We start from the raw sequence: 18,244 nt of genomic DNA on the forward strand, positions 1-18,244 counted from the left end.
TTCAGGAGTGGTCGTAATAGACAAGTACGAATATCTAGGACTGTTATCTGAAGCATCCATCAATGATTCAAGTAAATTTCGGGGGGTTCCTCTCGAAAGGCCCTCGGGTAGAGGCAGACCGCCAACATATTATCACCCTCTTCTACAGAAAGAGAAAGAATTAGAGTCTATTGTTCGTAGAATTCTACCCAAGCCTATTACAGATACGGTCCGCCCTACAGGCTCCAGATTAGTGCATTTGTATATATGGTTTACCAAAGACACGCAAGGATCGGTTGGCAATGCGCCCCATATTATCAGCAACGCAAACATACAATTACGCTTTGGCAAAATTGCTCGACACTAAACTCAGTATTCTCTTCTTTCACATCCCCATAATCCCTTGCGCCTTGGGGGGTAACCAGTCTGACAACAAAGCTAAGGACGCCATATCTGTTTGCAAAACTCTTATATATCATCGTAATTTACATGGGAAAAAACGACTTTTGCTGTGCTCCAAGCTGCTCAAATAATCGGAAAAGAAACCCAAATCTCAAGTTTTACAGAATTCCGAAAGAATCTAAGCGAAGAAATGCTTGGTTAAATAGAATTCGCCGACAAGATTTTTCACCAACAGACAACACTCGATTGTGCTCAGCTCACTTCGTCGGAGGAGAAAAGTCCGATGATCCTGCACATTCGGCTTACAATCCATCCATATTTGAGTTCAAGAAGGAAATTGAAAGTCGAAAGACCAGAACAAGTCAAAAAACAAACAAAGATGACTTCGTTGCAATTGAAACTCTAAAACCAAAGCGCAAACGAGTCAGTGTAAGTACTTCACGATGACTTTGATAAGTGCTTTTTGTTTGAGTTTTTATACTTGAAACACTATTTCCAACATATCTTTTTATCATTTTCTCAGGTATCGGGGGAAAGTAGGGGTCGCCCAAGAAAATCATTCAAATCTGTTGATGATCATGAAATATGGGGAGCTTGTTTACCAATAGAACACCCATTGAAAGAGCATGACTACTGCAAGTCGCAGGTGGATCCCAAGTCAAGAGAATTAAGCGATGACATTTTGCAAGAGCTCACTTCTTTGCAGAGCAAAGTGAGCGAACTTGAGCACGAAAATCAAAAGCTACGTGCAAAATGTCTTTTATTGGATCAAATTAAGCTAGACAATGACAAATTTCATTTTTGGACTAGTCTCCCTAACTATGACACCTTCAAAGCATTATTTAACTATTTAAATGCTGTTGGTGTAGACAAAAAAAAATGTTGGAGAGGATCTGAAATGGCTTTACGTGACTGTCAGTTAGGAAACAAACCAGGGCCATCATCCAAGCTGCCATTGGAGGAGGAGTTGTTCATGGTCGCTGTTAGATTAAGAGTAGGACTTACACTGCCAGATCTGGCATTGAGATTTGGAATCAGTGAAGCAAGTGTCAGCAAAAATTTTTCTGCATGGATTAATCTGCTGTATTTCCACTTAAAAGATCTCTGCCAAATGCCTGACTATGAGGAATGTGGAAAGGCAAATCAGTTCTCATCATTCCCTGACCTCAAAGTTATTGTGGATTGCACTGAAATCTTTACCCAGAAACCCTCCTCATTAAAGGCCTGCAAAGAAGTATACTCAAATTACAAGAGTCATACAACCTTTAAGTTTCTAGTGGCAATAAATACACATGGAGCAATTGTTTATGTGTCTCGAGCATGGGGAGGCAGGACATCAGACAAACACATCACAGCAAGCAGTGCAGAATTTATTGCTACCCTAAAGGCAGGGGATGAATTAATGGCTGACAGAGGATTTGATATCAATGAAGCAATGGAAGAAAAAGGAGTGAAGGTTACTATTCCAGATTTTAAAGGAACAGGCAGATCACAACTAAAAAAACACGAGGGAAAGCGCTCAGAGAAGATTGCAGAGGCAAGAATACACGTTGAGAGAGCTATCAAACGAATCAAAACTTTTCAGATCCTGTGTAAACCAATTCCACTCTCAATGGCTCATTTAGCTGAACAAATTTTTACTGTGTGTGCATATCTGGTTAACTTTCAAGCACCTATCTTAAGACAGTAAGAGGAAAGTACCTGATTCATTACAAACAATATCTGTATACAAAACGGGCAGTTTTTCAGCTGTAATTTGAACATTAACATTTTTCAAATTTAAGGAACAATCTCTGGCTAAAATGACGAAGACTTCAAATTTCAACCCTGTTTCATCCTGGCTGTGGCCCCTCAATATTTTCACAATTAACATTTTTATAATCAACATATTTTGATAGTCGATATGATTACTCAAAAAGTAATCCAATCATTTGATTAGATTTTTTCTGGAAATTTAAACCCAATGAGGTCAAAAATTAAGACAACATCTATTGTTGTTATACAACAGCAATCCTATTATCTTAACACTAATGTAAGCAGATACTGTGACAGTCTTAACTTAGACAATTTTAAATTTGTCTCAATGAAGCAAAAGTAGAAAATTCAATTCCCAGTTTACCTATTCTTTCAATGCCATATTTCACTCTGGGATAAGCTAACTCTAACAAAAGTATGTTGTAAAAAAACTTCTTGAGTTTTGGTAAATTATTATTCCAGAAATCCTCATTAAAATCCACTCTTCTAACAAACAAGTGAGTGCCATCAGAAGCCACAAAGTCAGTCCATCTCCGACCAGTGCAAAACAGCTGCTGTTGCATCTGATAGTAATATTTATGGTTTTCATTAACAATTAAACATCCATCTACATCTTTGACAATGTGTAGTCTTTTCAATGCTGCTTCCAAGGTCTCATTGTAATGTGGGTGGATTTTCTTCACCTCAATAGATCCATCATCATCTGTCAATCCATCGGGAGAGGCTCCTAGGAAGGGATGAGTTTTTGACACAAAAAAGCCAGATCTTTGTACTTTGTTATTTGTTATTTTCATATATTGTTCAATGATTTCCCCTTCAGAACAAATGCCATCTCTCATGTGTCCAGTTTGAATCTTGTTGTTATAGCCAAGGATTTCAATCACAGATTTGGTGGGACTAGTTGTCTCTTTCATGAAAGCTCGTTTACATTGTGAAGCTGTAATTCGAGGGGTTCTTTCTACAAACCATTGTTTACAATTTGATTGATCCCTTGTAGCCTTTTCGATCTTCTTGATATCATCATCTTGTACTCTGAGCTTGTCAATAATTGCATCAGCTTTTGAAGTGATGTCATGTAGTGAAGCTGGATTTGACTTGATAGGGCTTACTATTGCTCTAACATTCTCATGCTCGGTGATGTCTTCAATGTCCACATTAAAACTGTACGCCAAATGTGGATCATCAGCTGGCAAGAAATCAGGCAATTCTTGCTGTAATGGTGATTGGGGTAGAATATCTTTTTGGGCTAATATGTAGAATATAGGTGGCATGGGGTTTCCATGATTTGCATAGAAAAGGTCTCTCTTTAAGTTCATTTTTAATTCATCCATGGTCCTTTTATCATGCTGTGTGGTTCCATAGAAACTTTCTGTTACAGAAGGGGATGGATGGAATTTCTTTGTGGGTGGTTCTTTACTTACTTTGGCCTTATAAAAGTTGATATCCTCTACAATGACAGGTTCAACTTTGGCACCTGTAAAATGGGCAAAAGAGAAATGCATTTGAAAAATAGAAAATAAATCCCGACATATAATAGAATAATAATCCACAATATTATAAAGTTAATTTTCAGGATACCTTTAGGATCTGACCATGAACAAGGCAGATCAGTACAGGTGGGGTCAGGTGGAAGATGCTGTTTTCCCTCAGCTACTACATCACACAGGGTAAAGAGAATAGCTCCCACATGGCTACAGTCCCCTCTCAACCTAGAAAACAAATGCTCGGCATTTAAGTAATCAATTTCATTTGACATTTTTTTAAATAAATACAGCCAGCTTACCCAATTGTGCATGTGCAGTGGCAAAACACTGGTTTGCTTGATTGGGTTTCCAGTACAACGTACATCACTTTGCTTTCCTCCTGATCAGTTGAGAATGACGGGTTGCAGATTCCTCTAAGAGCCCAAAGACTTGGGAAATCGGGTAGCAAATGAACTCTAAAGCACAAAACAGTAAAGGAAAGGTCAAAACTATAATGAGACAGAATAAAGACAAAGTTTCAACTTATCTAAAATGTTGCAATTTTACTTTGAAGACGGGTTTATTTTCTCAGACATGCTATTATGTCTCACTTGAAGTGTAGTTGCAATGTTTTATAATCAAACATAAAACACAGACTTACTTGACAGAATGTACATCTTGCTTGTGCTCCCATGCACGAAGTGTCTTATACTTTCGCGCAGTTTGCTCTTCACAACCAACTCCAATTAAATATGACTTGACCATTGACTCATCCATGAGCATTGGTATGCCTGTTAAGTCTTTCTTCCATTCTTTTTGCTTCTGTAGATAAGCTATGGTTGGTAAAGTCCAGCAAGCTGACTGATTCTCGGTCTTTGTAGCGGTCGTGGATGATGTTGACAGATTTAAAGCGTTGCAAACAATGTTTACGAGCGCTTTCTTCCCGATGTTTTTCTCAAAATCTACAGAGAGAGCTCTACAAACTTCCTTAAGCTTTGGTTTCGTGAGTTTAGAAGCATCTTTATAACAATTTGGTAGCTTTAAATCCGTTTGTTTGGTTGGAGCCGCCATTTTGCTTGTAACTAGGGCTCCAAAGTTACCCCCCAAGGCGCAAGGTATTTTGGGTAATGTGAAAATGGAGAATTTCATATTGTAATTCAGGAATAGACTTCCCTTTCGGTTCACTGTCCTGATCAGAATTAAGGCAAAAGCTCTACACGAGGAGCTCGGCCGTTAGTGTCAGAGACTTCGCATTGTGCCATTAGTTTCAGCGGTATTGAAGAGGTTGTATCCAATTGTTCATCAGTGGTCTTGTAGTGGATATGTTCCAGCTTTTATTACTGTAACATCCATTTTGAAATCACTGGTGGTCCCTGTAATCTGATTGGCTCTAATTGGTGCGATTTATTCACAAATCGCATAATTTTTTGCTCAAAATGGCATCACTCTACGCTTTAGTGAGATTTTTTTGAGACATTTCTGTTTTGCATACAAAATAAGATGTAAAAGCATTTCCAGTTCCGCTTTTTATTTGAAAACCGGCTCAGGACTTGGTCAATTCAAATATATTATTGATGCAGTACTGAGCCGGTTTTCAACGCAAATTGCACTCCCCTCAGTTCAATTACCATTTTTTATTAGCGGTGTTGTTGCTCAATGCAGACAAACGTTCATCAGCGCTGTTACAACGGTTGCTTTCAAGGTTTGTCAGCTGTATTCAAAAAGATGTCTTAAAGCGTTCCTCAGACACATGCCATCTCACAGATTTCTCTCAAACTTTCACAGTTCAGGAGGGTCACTAAGTTATTAAAAAATCCCGAGTAGTTCAGGCTCCTGGTTTAATATAGGCGTATCAGAGTCCCCCCCCCCCCTCATCAAATCTCTGAGGTAAAATGCTAAATTTAGCTTTTGTAGTCGTCCTGAGTGCACCCGTCTATCGCGTCTAATTCTGGTCGAAACAAAATTTTCGGAATTTTTACACATAGTTGTCATATGATAAAATTCATTTTGACTGAGTTTGGGCGGGACAGACGGGAAGTATTTGGCACTCGGTCTTGGCGCGAGGATGTCGCGCGTGACCTCAAGCCAAAATTTTCCCGTGCGGCCTTACCACTCGGTTAATAAGCACAAATTTTTTATCTGTTGAAACTAATTGAGAACCGTATTTTGGAGCTCCCAGCTAAAAGAAACGCTCTCTTTTGCCCGGTAAGCGTACACTGTGAGCTAATGTGCGCGACATTGTACGCTTTCCAAACTCTCAGCCGACCAGACTTAAAAGCCATTGACCATAAATATCGAGAAACCGCCGACAGTTACAAAATTCGTAGAACCTTTTTCGAAAATTATCAAAAGGTTCTATCGCGCTTTGTTTTCTTCGATAAATCGACAACTTCAAAATACGCCTACATGGCTGTTGCCCTCCCCTCCCCCGTTAAATAATGAAAAATTATATAACTTCAGCAACCTTGTACGCCCCCAACGCGATGAAATACCGTTTTCAAATTTTGTGTGATAGCAGATGGTCCTTTTTCTCGCAGAGGTAATATAAAGATCAACTTCCGTCGATGGCCTATAAAGGGGTCTGTCATATATATTTACAGATCAAATTCTACATCACCTTAAAGCTTTATCCTTGTAGTCGAATTCTTCTGATTCTCTCTCTTAGCCCCAAAGCGTCCAGGTTGAAAAGAATTCGGGCTATTATGACAAAAAATGAGATCTTAAGAAAGATTCGGTAGGGAAATAGGATAACTGGATTTTAAAGCAACAAGCGTACAGGATGGATGTCACGGCAAGCCAAGTTTATGTACATTTATCAGAGGTGAACGAAGCTTTCCGTCTAGGAAAAGATAGACATGTGCGACTTCAGCGATCTCCGAGCCAGCAAAGATTATTGCTACACTTATAAGTCACATGAAGCGATTCACAAAAGGGGGAAACGACTTAAACAATGCCACAAAGACTTAACCGAAAAGTGCGGGGGGAGGGGTGGGTGGGGAGGGGCGAAAGGGTGCTAGAAACTCAAGACTCTTTCTAAAATATGAAGAAACACTGTATAGCTGGCATTCCAGCCTTGAAAACTTTTCCATTGAGACTGAGAGCTTAACAAAAGCGTACAATGTGGGCAAGGGCACGTTTCTTTTACTAGGATAACTTCAGAAATATGGTTCTGCACAACATACAATGTTGCCCATTGGAGATATTTACAATTGCAAAAACCCTATTTTCTATTTTTTTTCGAATAGTTGGTTACCCAGTACATTTAAGTGCTCCAAATTGGTAGAAATGATATCCTGATATATCAAATTATTCCAACTTTAAGACATCGTTTTCTAAAGGTTAAAAAAACCATTAGACAAAAGCGATTAAAATCCATCGGATTTTGTTGGTGTGAGAGAGATTCCTTGAAAGTGCATTTTTAGAGCTAAATTTAGGGATTTGATGTGGGAACTCTAATAATTCAGGATAAGCCGAGAGTTCAAACTAAATCTGTGAAAAATTGAAAGAAATCTGTGACATGGCATGTGTCACGCTCGCCCGGTCATCTCGTGGACAGACTCTTAAACCGTTTGTTGTGAGATGAATTGAAAGTTGTTGTTTTGAGACTTTTCTAGTTAAGCGGTATACAAACGTTCATCAGCACTGTTACAACGGTTGCGTTCAAGGTTTATCAGCTCAACAAGATGTCTTAAAGCGTTCATCAGACGTGTACCACCCCACCGATTTCTCCGTCAAACTTCCACAGTTTAGGAGGGTCACTAAGTCATTGAAGAATCCAGAGTAGTTCAGGCTCCTGGATTATCTCTGGGGTATTAGAGTCCCCCCAGCAAATCCTTCAGGTAAAATGCTAAATCTAGCGTTTGTAACTTTCCTGAGTGCACCCGTCTATCTTGTCCAATTTTGGTTAGGACAAGATTTTTGGAATTTGAACACATAGCGGTCATATGATAAAATGCTTACTGACTGAGTTGGGCGGGACAGACGGGAAAATAATTGGCACGTGATCATAATTATGGCGCGAGGATGTCGTACGTGACCTCAAGCCAAAATTTTCCCGTCAGGCCCTAATATACCACTCAGTTAAGAAGTACAAATATTTTCCATTAAAACTCGTCGAGAACCATATTTTGGAAGCTGTCCCAGTAAAAAAAAAAAAACAAACAAAACAAAAACAAAACAGTTGCCCTTTGTTCGGCAAGCGAACGATGTGAGCTAATGTGCGCCACAATGTACGCTTTCCAAGCTCTCAACCCAGCACTCTTAAGAGCCACTGACCATAAATATCTAGAACACGCCGACAGCTAGCTGTTAGTTCATTTTATTATTCCGAAAGGACCCTTTTGATGAACCTTTTTCAAAAATTATCAAAAGATTCTCTCGCGCTTCGCTTTCTCTTATAAATCGACAAGTTTAAAATACGCCTACATGGGTGTTGCTCCCCACCATCTCCGTAAAATAATGAAAAATTATGCAACTTCCGCAACTTCGTACGCCCCAACACGATGAAATACCGCTTTTAAATTTTGTGCGATAGCAGATGGTCCTTTTTTTCTTAACGAAAATAAAAATTTCTTCAAATTTGTAATGTTTAAGTTTGAATAGTGACCCGTTGAAAATATGGTACTTTCGTCTTTTTCGCAGAGGTGTTATAAAGGTCAACTTCGATGGCCTATAAAGGCTTAGCAAAAGCGTACAATGTGGGCAAGGACAAGTTTCTTTTGCTAGGACAACTTCAGAAATATGGTTCGGCACAACATACAATGTTCCCCACTAGAGATATTTGCAATTACTAAAACCTATTTTCTATTTCTTTATTGGAATAGTTGGTTACCCAGTACTGTGATTTAACTGCTCCAAATTGGCAGTAATGATATTCTGATATATCAAATTATTCCAGCTTTAAGGGATCGTTTTCTTAAGGTTCAAAAAACTATTAGACAAAGTAAGGTTAAAATAATCCATCGCATTTTGTTAGTGTGAGAAATATTTGTTGAAAAGTGCATTTTTCGAGCTCGATTTATAGATTTGATGTGAGAACTTAAATAAGTCAGAGATAAGCCGAGAGTTTGAACTAAATCTGGCTTCTTGAATGAATTAGTGACCCTCATAAACTGTGAAAGATTGAAAGAAATCTGTGAGATGGCATGTGTCACGCCTGCCCGGTCTTCTCATGGACAGACTCTTGAACCGTTTATCAGCGGTATCGTAGCAATTGCAATACAACCATCCGAAAGCTCCCTATAATGAGTGAAAAGAACTTCCAGGGATTAGCATTTAAAGACATCCTCAACAAAACAGCTCACAGGCGCATTCCTGTAACACCACTAGCAGGTGACAGCTAATAAACCACTCAGGAACAGTTGAAGCGCTGCATCACTGCTGATGAACGCTTGAATTACAACCATAAAAACGATACTAAAAAAACGGTTGAGTACATCCATTTCAACACCGCTGATTTATGCTTGAATATAATTGTCACAACATTTCTCATTACCGTTTTAAGAAATCCGTTAAAAAAAAAAAAAAACCTTCAGAAGTGCAACCGCTGTAAGACCGCTTGAAACTAATAAACCGCTCAGGTACGGTTGAATGCAAGCACTTCAACAGCGATGATGAATGCCTGGAGACAAACGCTATAGAAGCGCTGATAAACGCTTGAAGACAACAAGTGGAAACCGTTCATAAATAGTTAAGGAGGAAGACAACCGCTATAGCGGCGCTGATGAAATCTCAAAGTAAGTTACCTCAAAACGCCCCAAGTCGCTTGAGAGCAACCACTAAAAGACTGCCAAGACCGCATTAGGACAACCGCTACTGAAAAACCTGCAGGGCAACCGCTATTCTTACTGCATATGCTAATATTTACGTTACTGTTCATCTGTTCGACATTAATCAACTCCGAATGACTCCCTTAGCTCTTTAAGTGATTGCGTTTCGACTTACTCCTGGTCACTTCGCGTTTCATTAAACGGTTGGAATATATGACCAGCGAGGCTGGAACGATTTTACCAAAGGATGATCTAAAAATTTGTCCTCTATTTCTTTCAAGTTGTGATTCCGTCGAATTTTCGTCAAACAATGCATCTGATTAAAGTATTCGCCCTCTTAAAAAATTGTGCCACTGCTCAGAAAACCAGGCGACTTTAAATGTTAGCCAATTGATTAAGGGGTTTTGTTTTGTATCAGTATCACCAGGGTAGAGAAAAGACAAACTAATTTAATATTCATTAATGTGAATTTGAGGTAAAAGGAAACGTTCATAGTATCTTGAAAAAGTATGGTATGCTTTCATAATATAGGAAAACATTATTTTAGGCAGCAGAGTTCACGCTTCGCTCTGGTGCCATATTGATTGCAGGGACCTGTTCAACAAACAAAATCTTCCCAGTTCAAAAGAAAACAAGACGGTTAAAAACTATTGATGGGGTAAATGTAAAGGGAAGATAGCAAATAAACTTATGGCGATCGCAAGTGACGATTAATCCTCATTAACCATTTCAAATCGTAAACAGCTTCAGATGCCACTTCTGTCAATTTGATAATTCCAGCCAATTCATCGAAATCCATGACTCACTGTTTTCAAATTGTTACTGCTACTTACATGTGTAGATTTTATCAACCTCAGAAAAGACAGAATAAACAATACAATTTGGCCTCAGGTTCATTGAAAATTAGTAAAGCCAAGTTAAATTTCAGTGGTGGAGATAAAGATACTTTCGATGACGTCAAAAATAACAGCCCATAGTTCATGTCGTATCAAGATTTTGTAAATTATCTACTTTGCCATGCATTATGGAGATGTCATAGCAGAGTTTCTTTTTATCCGAATTATAATTCATATAAATTACGACAGACTAACTCGACAGTATTCTTTAACATAACGCTTTTTAAAAGAACCTGGGTAACTTATCTGCCGTCGCCGCTTCGAATGCCTTAAATCTTACAAAAATATGTGAACCAATCAGTGCGCTGAGGCGAGCTATGGTTTCTTTCAATTACTCTGCTTGTAAGGGTTTTTTCAGATTGCCGCGTTCAAACGACTGAAATTGATAATACATGTCTGCGCTGGAGCTTTCTGTTGATGTTTTACAATAGAAAAACTGACCGAATCAGCAGTTGTAATTTGATAATTTTAAAACGAAAGAAGAAACCATATCTTATCAGTGTCAGCCACTGTTCCATCTATTGCGTAACTCTAGTTCCTTCATCAGCAGATTTGAAGAAAGGGTTTGTTTCGAGCTTTTCCCTCTCTTTTATCTCGGTTTGGCTTTTTGAACAAACAAATATCAAAAAAATTTCTTCTTTGAGCGATGTTCATGTGTTAGGTGTCAAAATTTATCCTGCTTTGGCCCTTCAAAACTCCCAAACCCCGCCTGTTCTGCGAAAGTACGGCCTGATTGTAAACAACACAAAATCCTCTTTATAATTAGCTGCTTTATTTAGTTAAGCTGTGGTAACGCCGCACTGGATTATGTGGCATCTAAGTTTGGGAGGACACTCCGGACGCTTGGTAGCCAGTGCCGGGATCAACACAAATATAAGCAACAGAATTCATTCAAACCAGCGAATTTGACATTATTTGAAGAAAAAAATGTGAATGATCCTTTTGACCTTGTACGATTGTGTTTCGGAGTTCTGCTCCTCTTCTGGTGGATGGCATTCATACATGTGCAAGGCAACACTCACTTCTAGAATATCTGACAGAGCTATCCCTTGACTCAGAAGAGACTGGGACAACTTTTGATGATGATAATCATTATAAATTCATGTTTCGGAAATTACATGAAATTTTTAGATGCGCGTAACAATTTAAGAATTGGAATATTGCTATCAACTTAAGCTGTGAAGAGAAGGGAATATAAATATTAAGTCACCCCAAAGACTAAAATATAATTAAAAGAAAAATTTGTACAATAATAAACACTATGATAAAAATGCCCGTCTAAAAACGGTGAGATTTCGATTGTATTTAAACTCTCTATGTCACTGGGACTTTGGGACAGAACAGTAAAAACTGTTCACCTAAGGTAGCTTTAGACTGGAGACAGGTATGATTAAGAAGGACTTCTGAGTTTCATATTTGGTAGAAGGGGGCCGAAAAATCATAATTTAAAGAATCGTTGAAGTAATTTGAGCTGTTTTAACCTCGATTATGTTTCTTATAATTAAATAATAAGTGACGTTATGTGGCAGAGTTTTTGTTCTCTGAAGATCAGTCTAGACCAAGAATTCTTTATCCGCTGCAATTCAGTTAGAAGAAACTAGTGATAAATACGGAAGACTGCTTCGGTAGCCTATTCAGCCTATTTTTTAATGTGGTGATTATCGTATACGTCACTGACAAGCTACTTACATCTGCGATGTGTGTTGGCATGGACAGTCTGGAATCCAGTTTAATTCTGAACGCTGGCACAGGTTTGATGTTCGAGTCACCAACATGCGTACTGACAGTTATCCACTTTTCCCAGTTGTTGTGGTGTCCCATAAACGAAGGTTTCGGTCTTGCCTTCGTTCAGTTTGAGCTTATCGTTCAACATCCGTGCACGGATGGAAGAGTGAAAAACCAGTAAATATATACCAGACGTTAGACAGAGCAAACATCCACTAGCAGTCATCTTTGTATGAGTGACCCTTACTGCATGATAAGATCTCATAAAGTCTCTTGCTTCGCAAAGCGCAAATAAGGGCTAACAGTTGCTTAACGTTTTTTGTCACATTGTACAAGTTAAAATAATTTTTTTAACTCTAGTGGAAATTCATATTATTTTGCACACTAGTGTGAGAGTTCATAACAATAACTGAGAGTGGTGTGACCAGAGAGATTAACGGACTAACCATAACTTATTTTTAAGGTTATAAATACCCGGGTTCTACCGAGGTTATGAAATGAAGCTCATCAAACATAAGTCGATCTTTTTTAAGAGATTACCAGATGGTGAGGGACTATTAAGACTATTAAGAATTTGTCACAGGAGCAGCAAACATTAAAAAACATCTCAGTCTTATGACGAAAAAATCAAATTACATATTAGTTGTTTACTGCGTGACAACCATTACTGCTTATGGGACAGTTCAAATTAGTGAACCAAGATTAAGCTATTTTCAGACAGAGTCCTTTGTTGTCCAGCCTTAGATTTTAACATAAAATACCTCAGGGGGGCGGGGGGGAAGGGAGGGTAAAAGAAAAAAGGAAAGCACATGAGGTATACTTTACTTTTTTCAAATTGAATTTGAAATTTCATTGAGGCTATAGCCAATTAAGCGAAAATCATTTGTCATGGTTTTGAAATTTTTATTTCTAATAAGATAAGCAGATGTTATATAATTCTGAAAAAAAAAAGTAATACCATTTGGATCATTGAAAATTAGAAAACTGTCTCAGTGCGTTTAAATTTTTGGATATTTTTGAAATCGAGGGTTTTGTTCTTCAGCTTATGATGTTTGAATGAAGGACCACACGGAGGTTAAAGGGGAGCACGTTGAGTTGATTTTATAATGTGTTTAATAGATACCTCCCTCGATTTAAAATTTCATTTCATTCCAGCCAATTAAACGAACATCGTCCATCTCATGATTTGAATTTACTTTAAATTAGATTAGTAGATGTTACCAAATTCAGAAAGTAGTAACTGAACAAAACTATTCCACCTTAGGCAAGAGAATACAAACTGAGGGAACTTATCCCCCGTGCAGACACCTATTCCAATGATAATTTTTTGTTACTCTAATTTTTAGTGCGCGATCCAGCGGTGCGACCTTTTTTATTTAGAAAAACAGCTTATTGGTTAGTGCCTCTGTCATGAAATTTGACGTGTGATGTTCGGTGGCCTGCGGTTTGTCTTTATTATAATGAGGTGGTGACATGTTTTGGTCAAGTAGATAAAAACATAAGGTTTGAGAGGGTAACCTCTGAGAGTAGCCTCTGAGCTCCACTCCAGAAGCCTGAGTTTCATCACAAGGTTTGGACGGACGAACCGAATATCTTGCAATGTTTGATTCATGTAAATTGCCTCGCAGGTCATTGATTAAGTGGCAATTGTGCTGTCGAGTGCAACATGACACATCTTATAGAATACAACAAGCGAACTCGCTCGATCTTGATGATTAATTAATTCTGAAAATCAATTTTGGCCTCTATTGTTGATCAGCAATTTGAATTTTTCGCTTTATGATCAGTTTGGTAGAGAATTAATAGCGGATGACTGTTTACAAGAGCCCCTATGGTTTGAGAGAAAATGAAAACATCAATACCGTGACAAACTGATGGTGACCTCGTCTGAGCGGCAGTTACGGGCGATTTCTTATCGATTCACGTATCTGTGTGCCGAAATATTTATATAGCTTGGTGATTGATTAGTGAATAGAAAGTAGAAATATTTTGAGAATTGGAGGAATTCATTAAATAAATCTTAAACATCCAATTATATAGCTCTTTCCGGCACCTTATAAATCACAGCTAAATGAACAGAGAGATGACCGGTTCGATCTCATTGCCGAAATATTGATTTTCTGACTTTAAATTTTTACGATTTTAGGGACCGTTCAATTTTTAAAAGGTAGGGGGGGCTGGTGGGATCTGGGGGGTCACCAAAAAAAAAGGCCTTAAAAGGGGGGCCATCTAAAAAGAATAAGGTAAAAGGGGGGTCACGTAGAATATTTTAGTAATGCCTTGAGATGGGATATGGGGGGGTCACCGAGAAAATTTACCTGTATAGGGGGGTCATGGGAAAAAATTAGCCACAACAACAACAATTAATCACTTATAGAGCGCTATTTACAATGACAGATCAACAGCGCTTTACAATCGATCCTAACCCGCCCATCCCACCCCAGGTGAGGACATCCATCACATAGTAATCTCGTGCGTGGGAAATTAACGTCTCCTACCCCTAACCCTGTACGAGACAGGACCTCCATTTATTCGTCCCTATCTGAGAAGACTAGAATATCTAACCATTTCTTGATGTTATAGAAAGGTAGCATATTCTTTTCAATTATTTTAAGACCTTGAGTGTTGGTCCGGCCGGGGCTCGAACCCTCGACCTCCCGCACAACAGTCCAGCGCTCTATCCATTGAGCTAACCGGGAGGTTAGCTCAATGGATAGAGCGCGATTAAACGACTGAGGGGGTCATGGAACTTTTCAATGAAAGTTAAAAAAATCTCACCAGCCACCCCTACCTCATAAAACGGAACGGTCCCTTAACTAGTTCAAGCTACAGTTAGGTAAGATTTTTTGTTGATTCATACATATGTCTGCCCATAAATCATTGAAGATAAGTAATCAAATGGTGAGCCAATTCATACTTTTTTTTTCGAGAATGAGAGGTTACAGTTTTTAAAACTAGTTTAAAACTTGGACGCCGGAAAGTGCAGTGAAATATGATATCAAGATCGTTGACCGCATTACATGGAAGCTAGCAATAAGAATAACTTCCCACCCACCTTGGCGCGAAAGTTTAAATAGACTTAAAAGAAAATATGATGTGTCAGGGGGATAAGCTCTCTCAGCTTATGACTTCTTGGCCTCCAGACAATTTTACATTAGTGAACAGCTCCCGTGCGGGTAAGGCCAGGCTAAACTTTGGAGAGGCAATGGAGATACATTTCATGATGATAAAATAGCACTAAAAATCATATCAAGATGTAGGAAAACACTTTTATTTATTGTGCAGAATATTATCTTACGGATCATAAACGTTAAATTTTGTTGTGGTAATTGTTGATTGTAGGGACTTGTCCGCCAACCAATTAAAGAATCTATCTTCAGGAGTTTTTGCCGGCCATAGTTTCTCCCAGCTTTCTTTTCTCACGCTGTAAGTCAGACTCCTAAACTTTGATTTTATATTTTTTTAAAGAAAACAAAAGTAGATCAAGGTCTACAAATTTCACAGGTAAGTGTCCTGATTACATTAGAGGAGCTTAGGGTGGATGAATGCCGCTCTGACTCCTCCCCAACCCTTAAGATGTTGCTTACAGTAATGAGAGCGAAGGAGCCGAACATGTATGTGCAGTGAAAACCATCAAACGACGTAAAATTAGAATCCATCGCTTCTCTCTGTCATTAATAAAAAACATTGTTTCTTTATAATCGTGCATACCGTAAAAATGAGGATATTAGGAAACTTTACCCGTTCCTGGGTGTGATCGTTCGGGTGAAGAGAAGTATCAAAAGAGATAATGTCATCTTCTGAGACAAAGGTTTTGTGAACGTGGACGTAAGTCAACCAGAATCAATTACATATAGTCACGCGTTTTTTCAATGAATAGAGTTCGGCTCTTTAAAATTGATAATATGAGCTGACTGGCGAACGAGCACCGGTTAAACATCAGTCATTTACTTCTGGATATCATTAATGAGCAGCAACTGGCTTAATTAGTCTTCGTATTTCCTGGAAAAATGCAAGTCTAATATCAATCCAACTAGACGCTCTTGATGCGTTAACATCCTTGTATCAGCATTTTCACCTAATGCTCTGTGCGAAACATTCAAACAGACACAACGCCTTTGTAATGAAACTTTGTTTTGCATTAAAATAAACGAATCAGCTGAAAGTTGTTAGGTGCTCGCCTTTATTCCTGTCAGGTTTTATAACAGTGTAGGTAACCAGTGTCACGTATTTTTTGTCACGCCTTCTTTTTTGGCATCAAATCAATTGGACTAAAACCTTGATAGCTGAACTTCTCTTTGTGGTTTATTCTCTTTGAAGTAGCATCGCGTAGTGATACCTCATGGTGAAATAGCTCAAAGTTTGTCTAAACGGACTTTGTACGAGTGTATGACAACTAAGAAACCTCAGATTCGAAATCAGGCGTTCCGCCGTCACAACTTTCGCATTCCAGGATGTTTTACTACATTATGCCTCCGCTGTATTTAAGAAGTGGAGGGGAGATCGCATACAATTAGAAACTATTTCTCTCGATGGCAAGAGAAGCGTTGTTTCAAAGTCATTTCACCTTTGAAGAGGGAAATCTCCGATTATGAAGTCGTCCTGTACAAACATTCCATTGGAGAGGTTTGGTTCAAAGGATCCTCACTTTCTCTTACATCTAGGATGAAGGCGCCAACCATAGTCTTGTTTCACACCCGCACCCGCACCATACTACTCGTAGATCCAAAAACCCAGCAATAAGACGGTGGGAATTAAAAGTAGTGAAAGAGGATTTTAAAATTTTCCTTAGCTTAATTGTAGGTAAGGAGATAAAGTTGTAAAAGAACTTCTTTTTTGATGGCATCATATGTTATGCGTCCTGTGGATAAGCCATCTGACAGGTTGACTCACATTGTGCCAACCAGTGGTGAAGAAGTTCGGAGTACTGCGCGTTTGCAATGCCCAATGGTCTAGTTGGAGGCATGTATGTTCCCTAAAGTTGACTCACGCCTTTGCATCAGCATTTTACCACTTTGAACATTGTCACAAAATATGAATGACATGCCAACGAACTTCATTACCCCGTATGGTCGTTATCGCTACCTTCAGCTAGCGCCTTTAACTTCTTAAGTGAGAAATTTGATAAGTTTCTCCACAAAGAATCCCAGTAGGAAGTGAAAGTGAATATGATGTTGTTATTCGTCGCACAGTTGATGCGGGCCATTGCAGGACAAGGATAGGAAATTCAACAATAAGAGGCAAGAACTGAAATAGATACAATTCCCGTTCCATGGCCACTTAATGAAGTAAAAATACGTCGTTTGAACTTAAGCTATTTCAAGGTTGTTCACGGTTGTGCTCGAGCACAACTTAAGAGCAACAGTCGACTTCTGTAATCTTTCCCTCATGACAGCTTTTACGAGTTCGGCTCCCAATTATCCAGTTTTTTTGACACAAGATTACTCAGGCACCCAGTGCTTCTTAAAAAGCAGAACTTTTCAAGAAAAAGACTTATTTATATAAAATCATCTACATACCAACGATAAACAACAAGGTAATGCTCTATAATAAACTTACGTATATAAGAACGATCCTTCGCAGTAAAGCACTATTTGAGCAATAGTGGAAATCAGACCTGAAAAAAATTTCAGGCCTGTACGGGATTCGAACCACTGACCTCTGCGATACTAGTGCAGCGCTCTACCAATTGAGCTAACAAGCCAACTGGGAGCAGTCCCGTACAGGCCTGAAATTTTTTTCAGGTCTGATTTTCACTATTGCTCAAATAGTGCTTTACTGCGAAGGATCGTTCTCATATACGTCTCATAACCGCAGTTCACACATATGTTTCATATGTTTGTTGTTGTTTGATTTATCATCTATGGGTTTATATCGAATTAATTTGATGGCCTGCTCCCAGTTGGCTTGTTAGCTCAATTGGTAGAGCGCTGCACTAGTATCGCAGAGGTCAGTGGTTCGAGTCCCGTACAGGCCTGAAATTTTTTTCAGGTCTGATTTTCACTATTGCTCAAATAGTGCTTTACTGCGAAGGATCGTTCTCATATACGTCTCATAACCGCAGTTCACACATATGTTTCATATGTTTGTTGTTGACTGTTGTAGGTGTTCATTAGGATTTCTTTTCAGAAATATGGTGGGAGAATTTAGGTTGGATCAAATAGCAAGATAATAGTAGTTTTGTTCAGGGATGTCCAGATTAATTAGCATTTGTTCAAAAGTGATGTTATCCACCTCTTTCATATCATTCTAATGC

General features: G+C 38.7%; 2 protein-coding genes across 2 annotated transcripts; one reads left to right on the top strand and one right to left on the bottom strand.

Moving 5' to 3' along the window:
* Positions 1-412: 412 nt before the first annotated feature.
* On the top strand, positions 413-2,441 carry LOC111339784 (uncharacterized). The gene is made up of 2 exons (XM_088757870.1): positions 413-810; positions 905-2,441. The coding sequence occupies exons 1-2, from the start codon at positions 469-471 to the stop codon at positions 2,069-2,071; spliced, it is 1,509 nt and encodes a 502-aa protein (XP_088613996.1). The 5' UTR covers positions 413-468; the 3' UTR covers positions 2,072-2,441.
* LOC148742637 (uncharacterized) lies at positions 1,125-4,737 on the bottom strand. The gene is made up of 4 exons (XM_088757868.1): positions 4,261-4,737; positions 3,920-4,075; positions 3,715-3,845; positions 1,125-3,610 (listed from the first exon to the last, which is right to left on the bottom strand). Exons 1-4 carry the CDS (start codon positions 4,668-4,670, stop codon positions 2,451-2,453), a joined length of 1,857 nt encoding a protein of 618 aa, XP_088613994.1. The 5' UTR covers positions 4,671-4,737; the 3' UTR covers positions 1,125-2,450.
* Positions 4,738-18,244: the final 13,507 nt, after the last annotated feature.

Source organism: Stylophora pistillata, chromosome 1 (genome assembly GCF_964205215.1).
Source record: "Stylophora pistillata chromosome 1, jaStyPist1.2, whole genome shotgun sequence".
Lineage (NCBI taxonomy): Eukaryota > Metazoa > Cnidaria > Anthozoa > Scleractinia > Pocilloporidae > Stylophora > Stylophora pistillata.

Excerpts from the sequence above, each read along its gene's own strand:
- LOC148742637 (XM_088757868.1), bottom strand. The coding sequence starts at position 4,670 with ATGGCGGCTCCAACCAAACAAACGGATTTAAAGCTACCAAATTGTTAT. Across the intron at positions 4,076-4,260 it reads CAAGATGTACATTCTGTCAA|AGTTCATTTGCTACCCGATT; the intron begins GTAAGTCTGTGT and ends TTTGTGCTTTAG. Across the intron at positions 3,846-3,919 it reads CACTGCACATGCACAATTGG|GTTGAGAGGGGACTGTAGCC; the intron begins GTAAGCTGGCTG and ends TTTGTTTTCTAG.
- LOC111339784 (XM_088757870.1), top strand. The coding sequence starts at position 469 with ATGGGAAAAAACGACTTTTGCTGTGCTCCAAGCTGCTCAAATAATCGG. Across the intron at positions 811-904 it reads CAAAGCGCAAACGAGTCAGT|GTATCGGGGGAAAGTAGGGG; the intron begins GTAAGTACTTCA and ends TCATTTTCTCAG.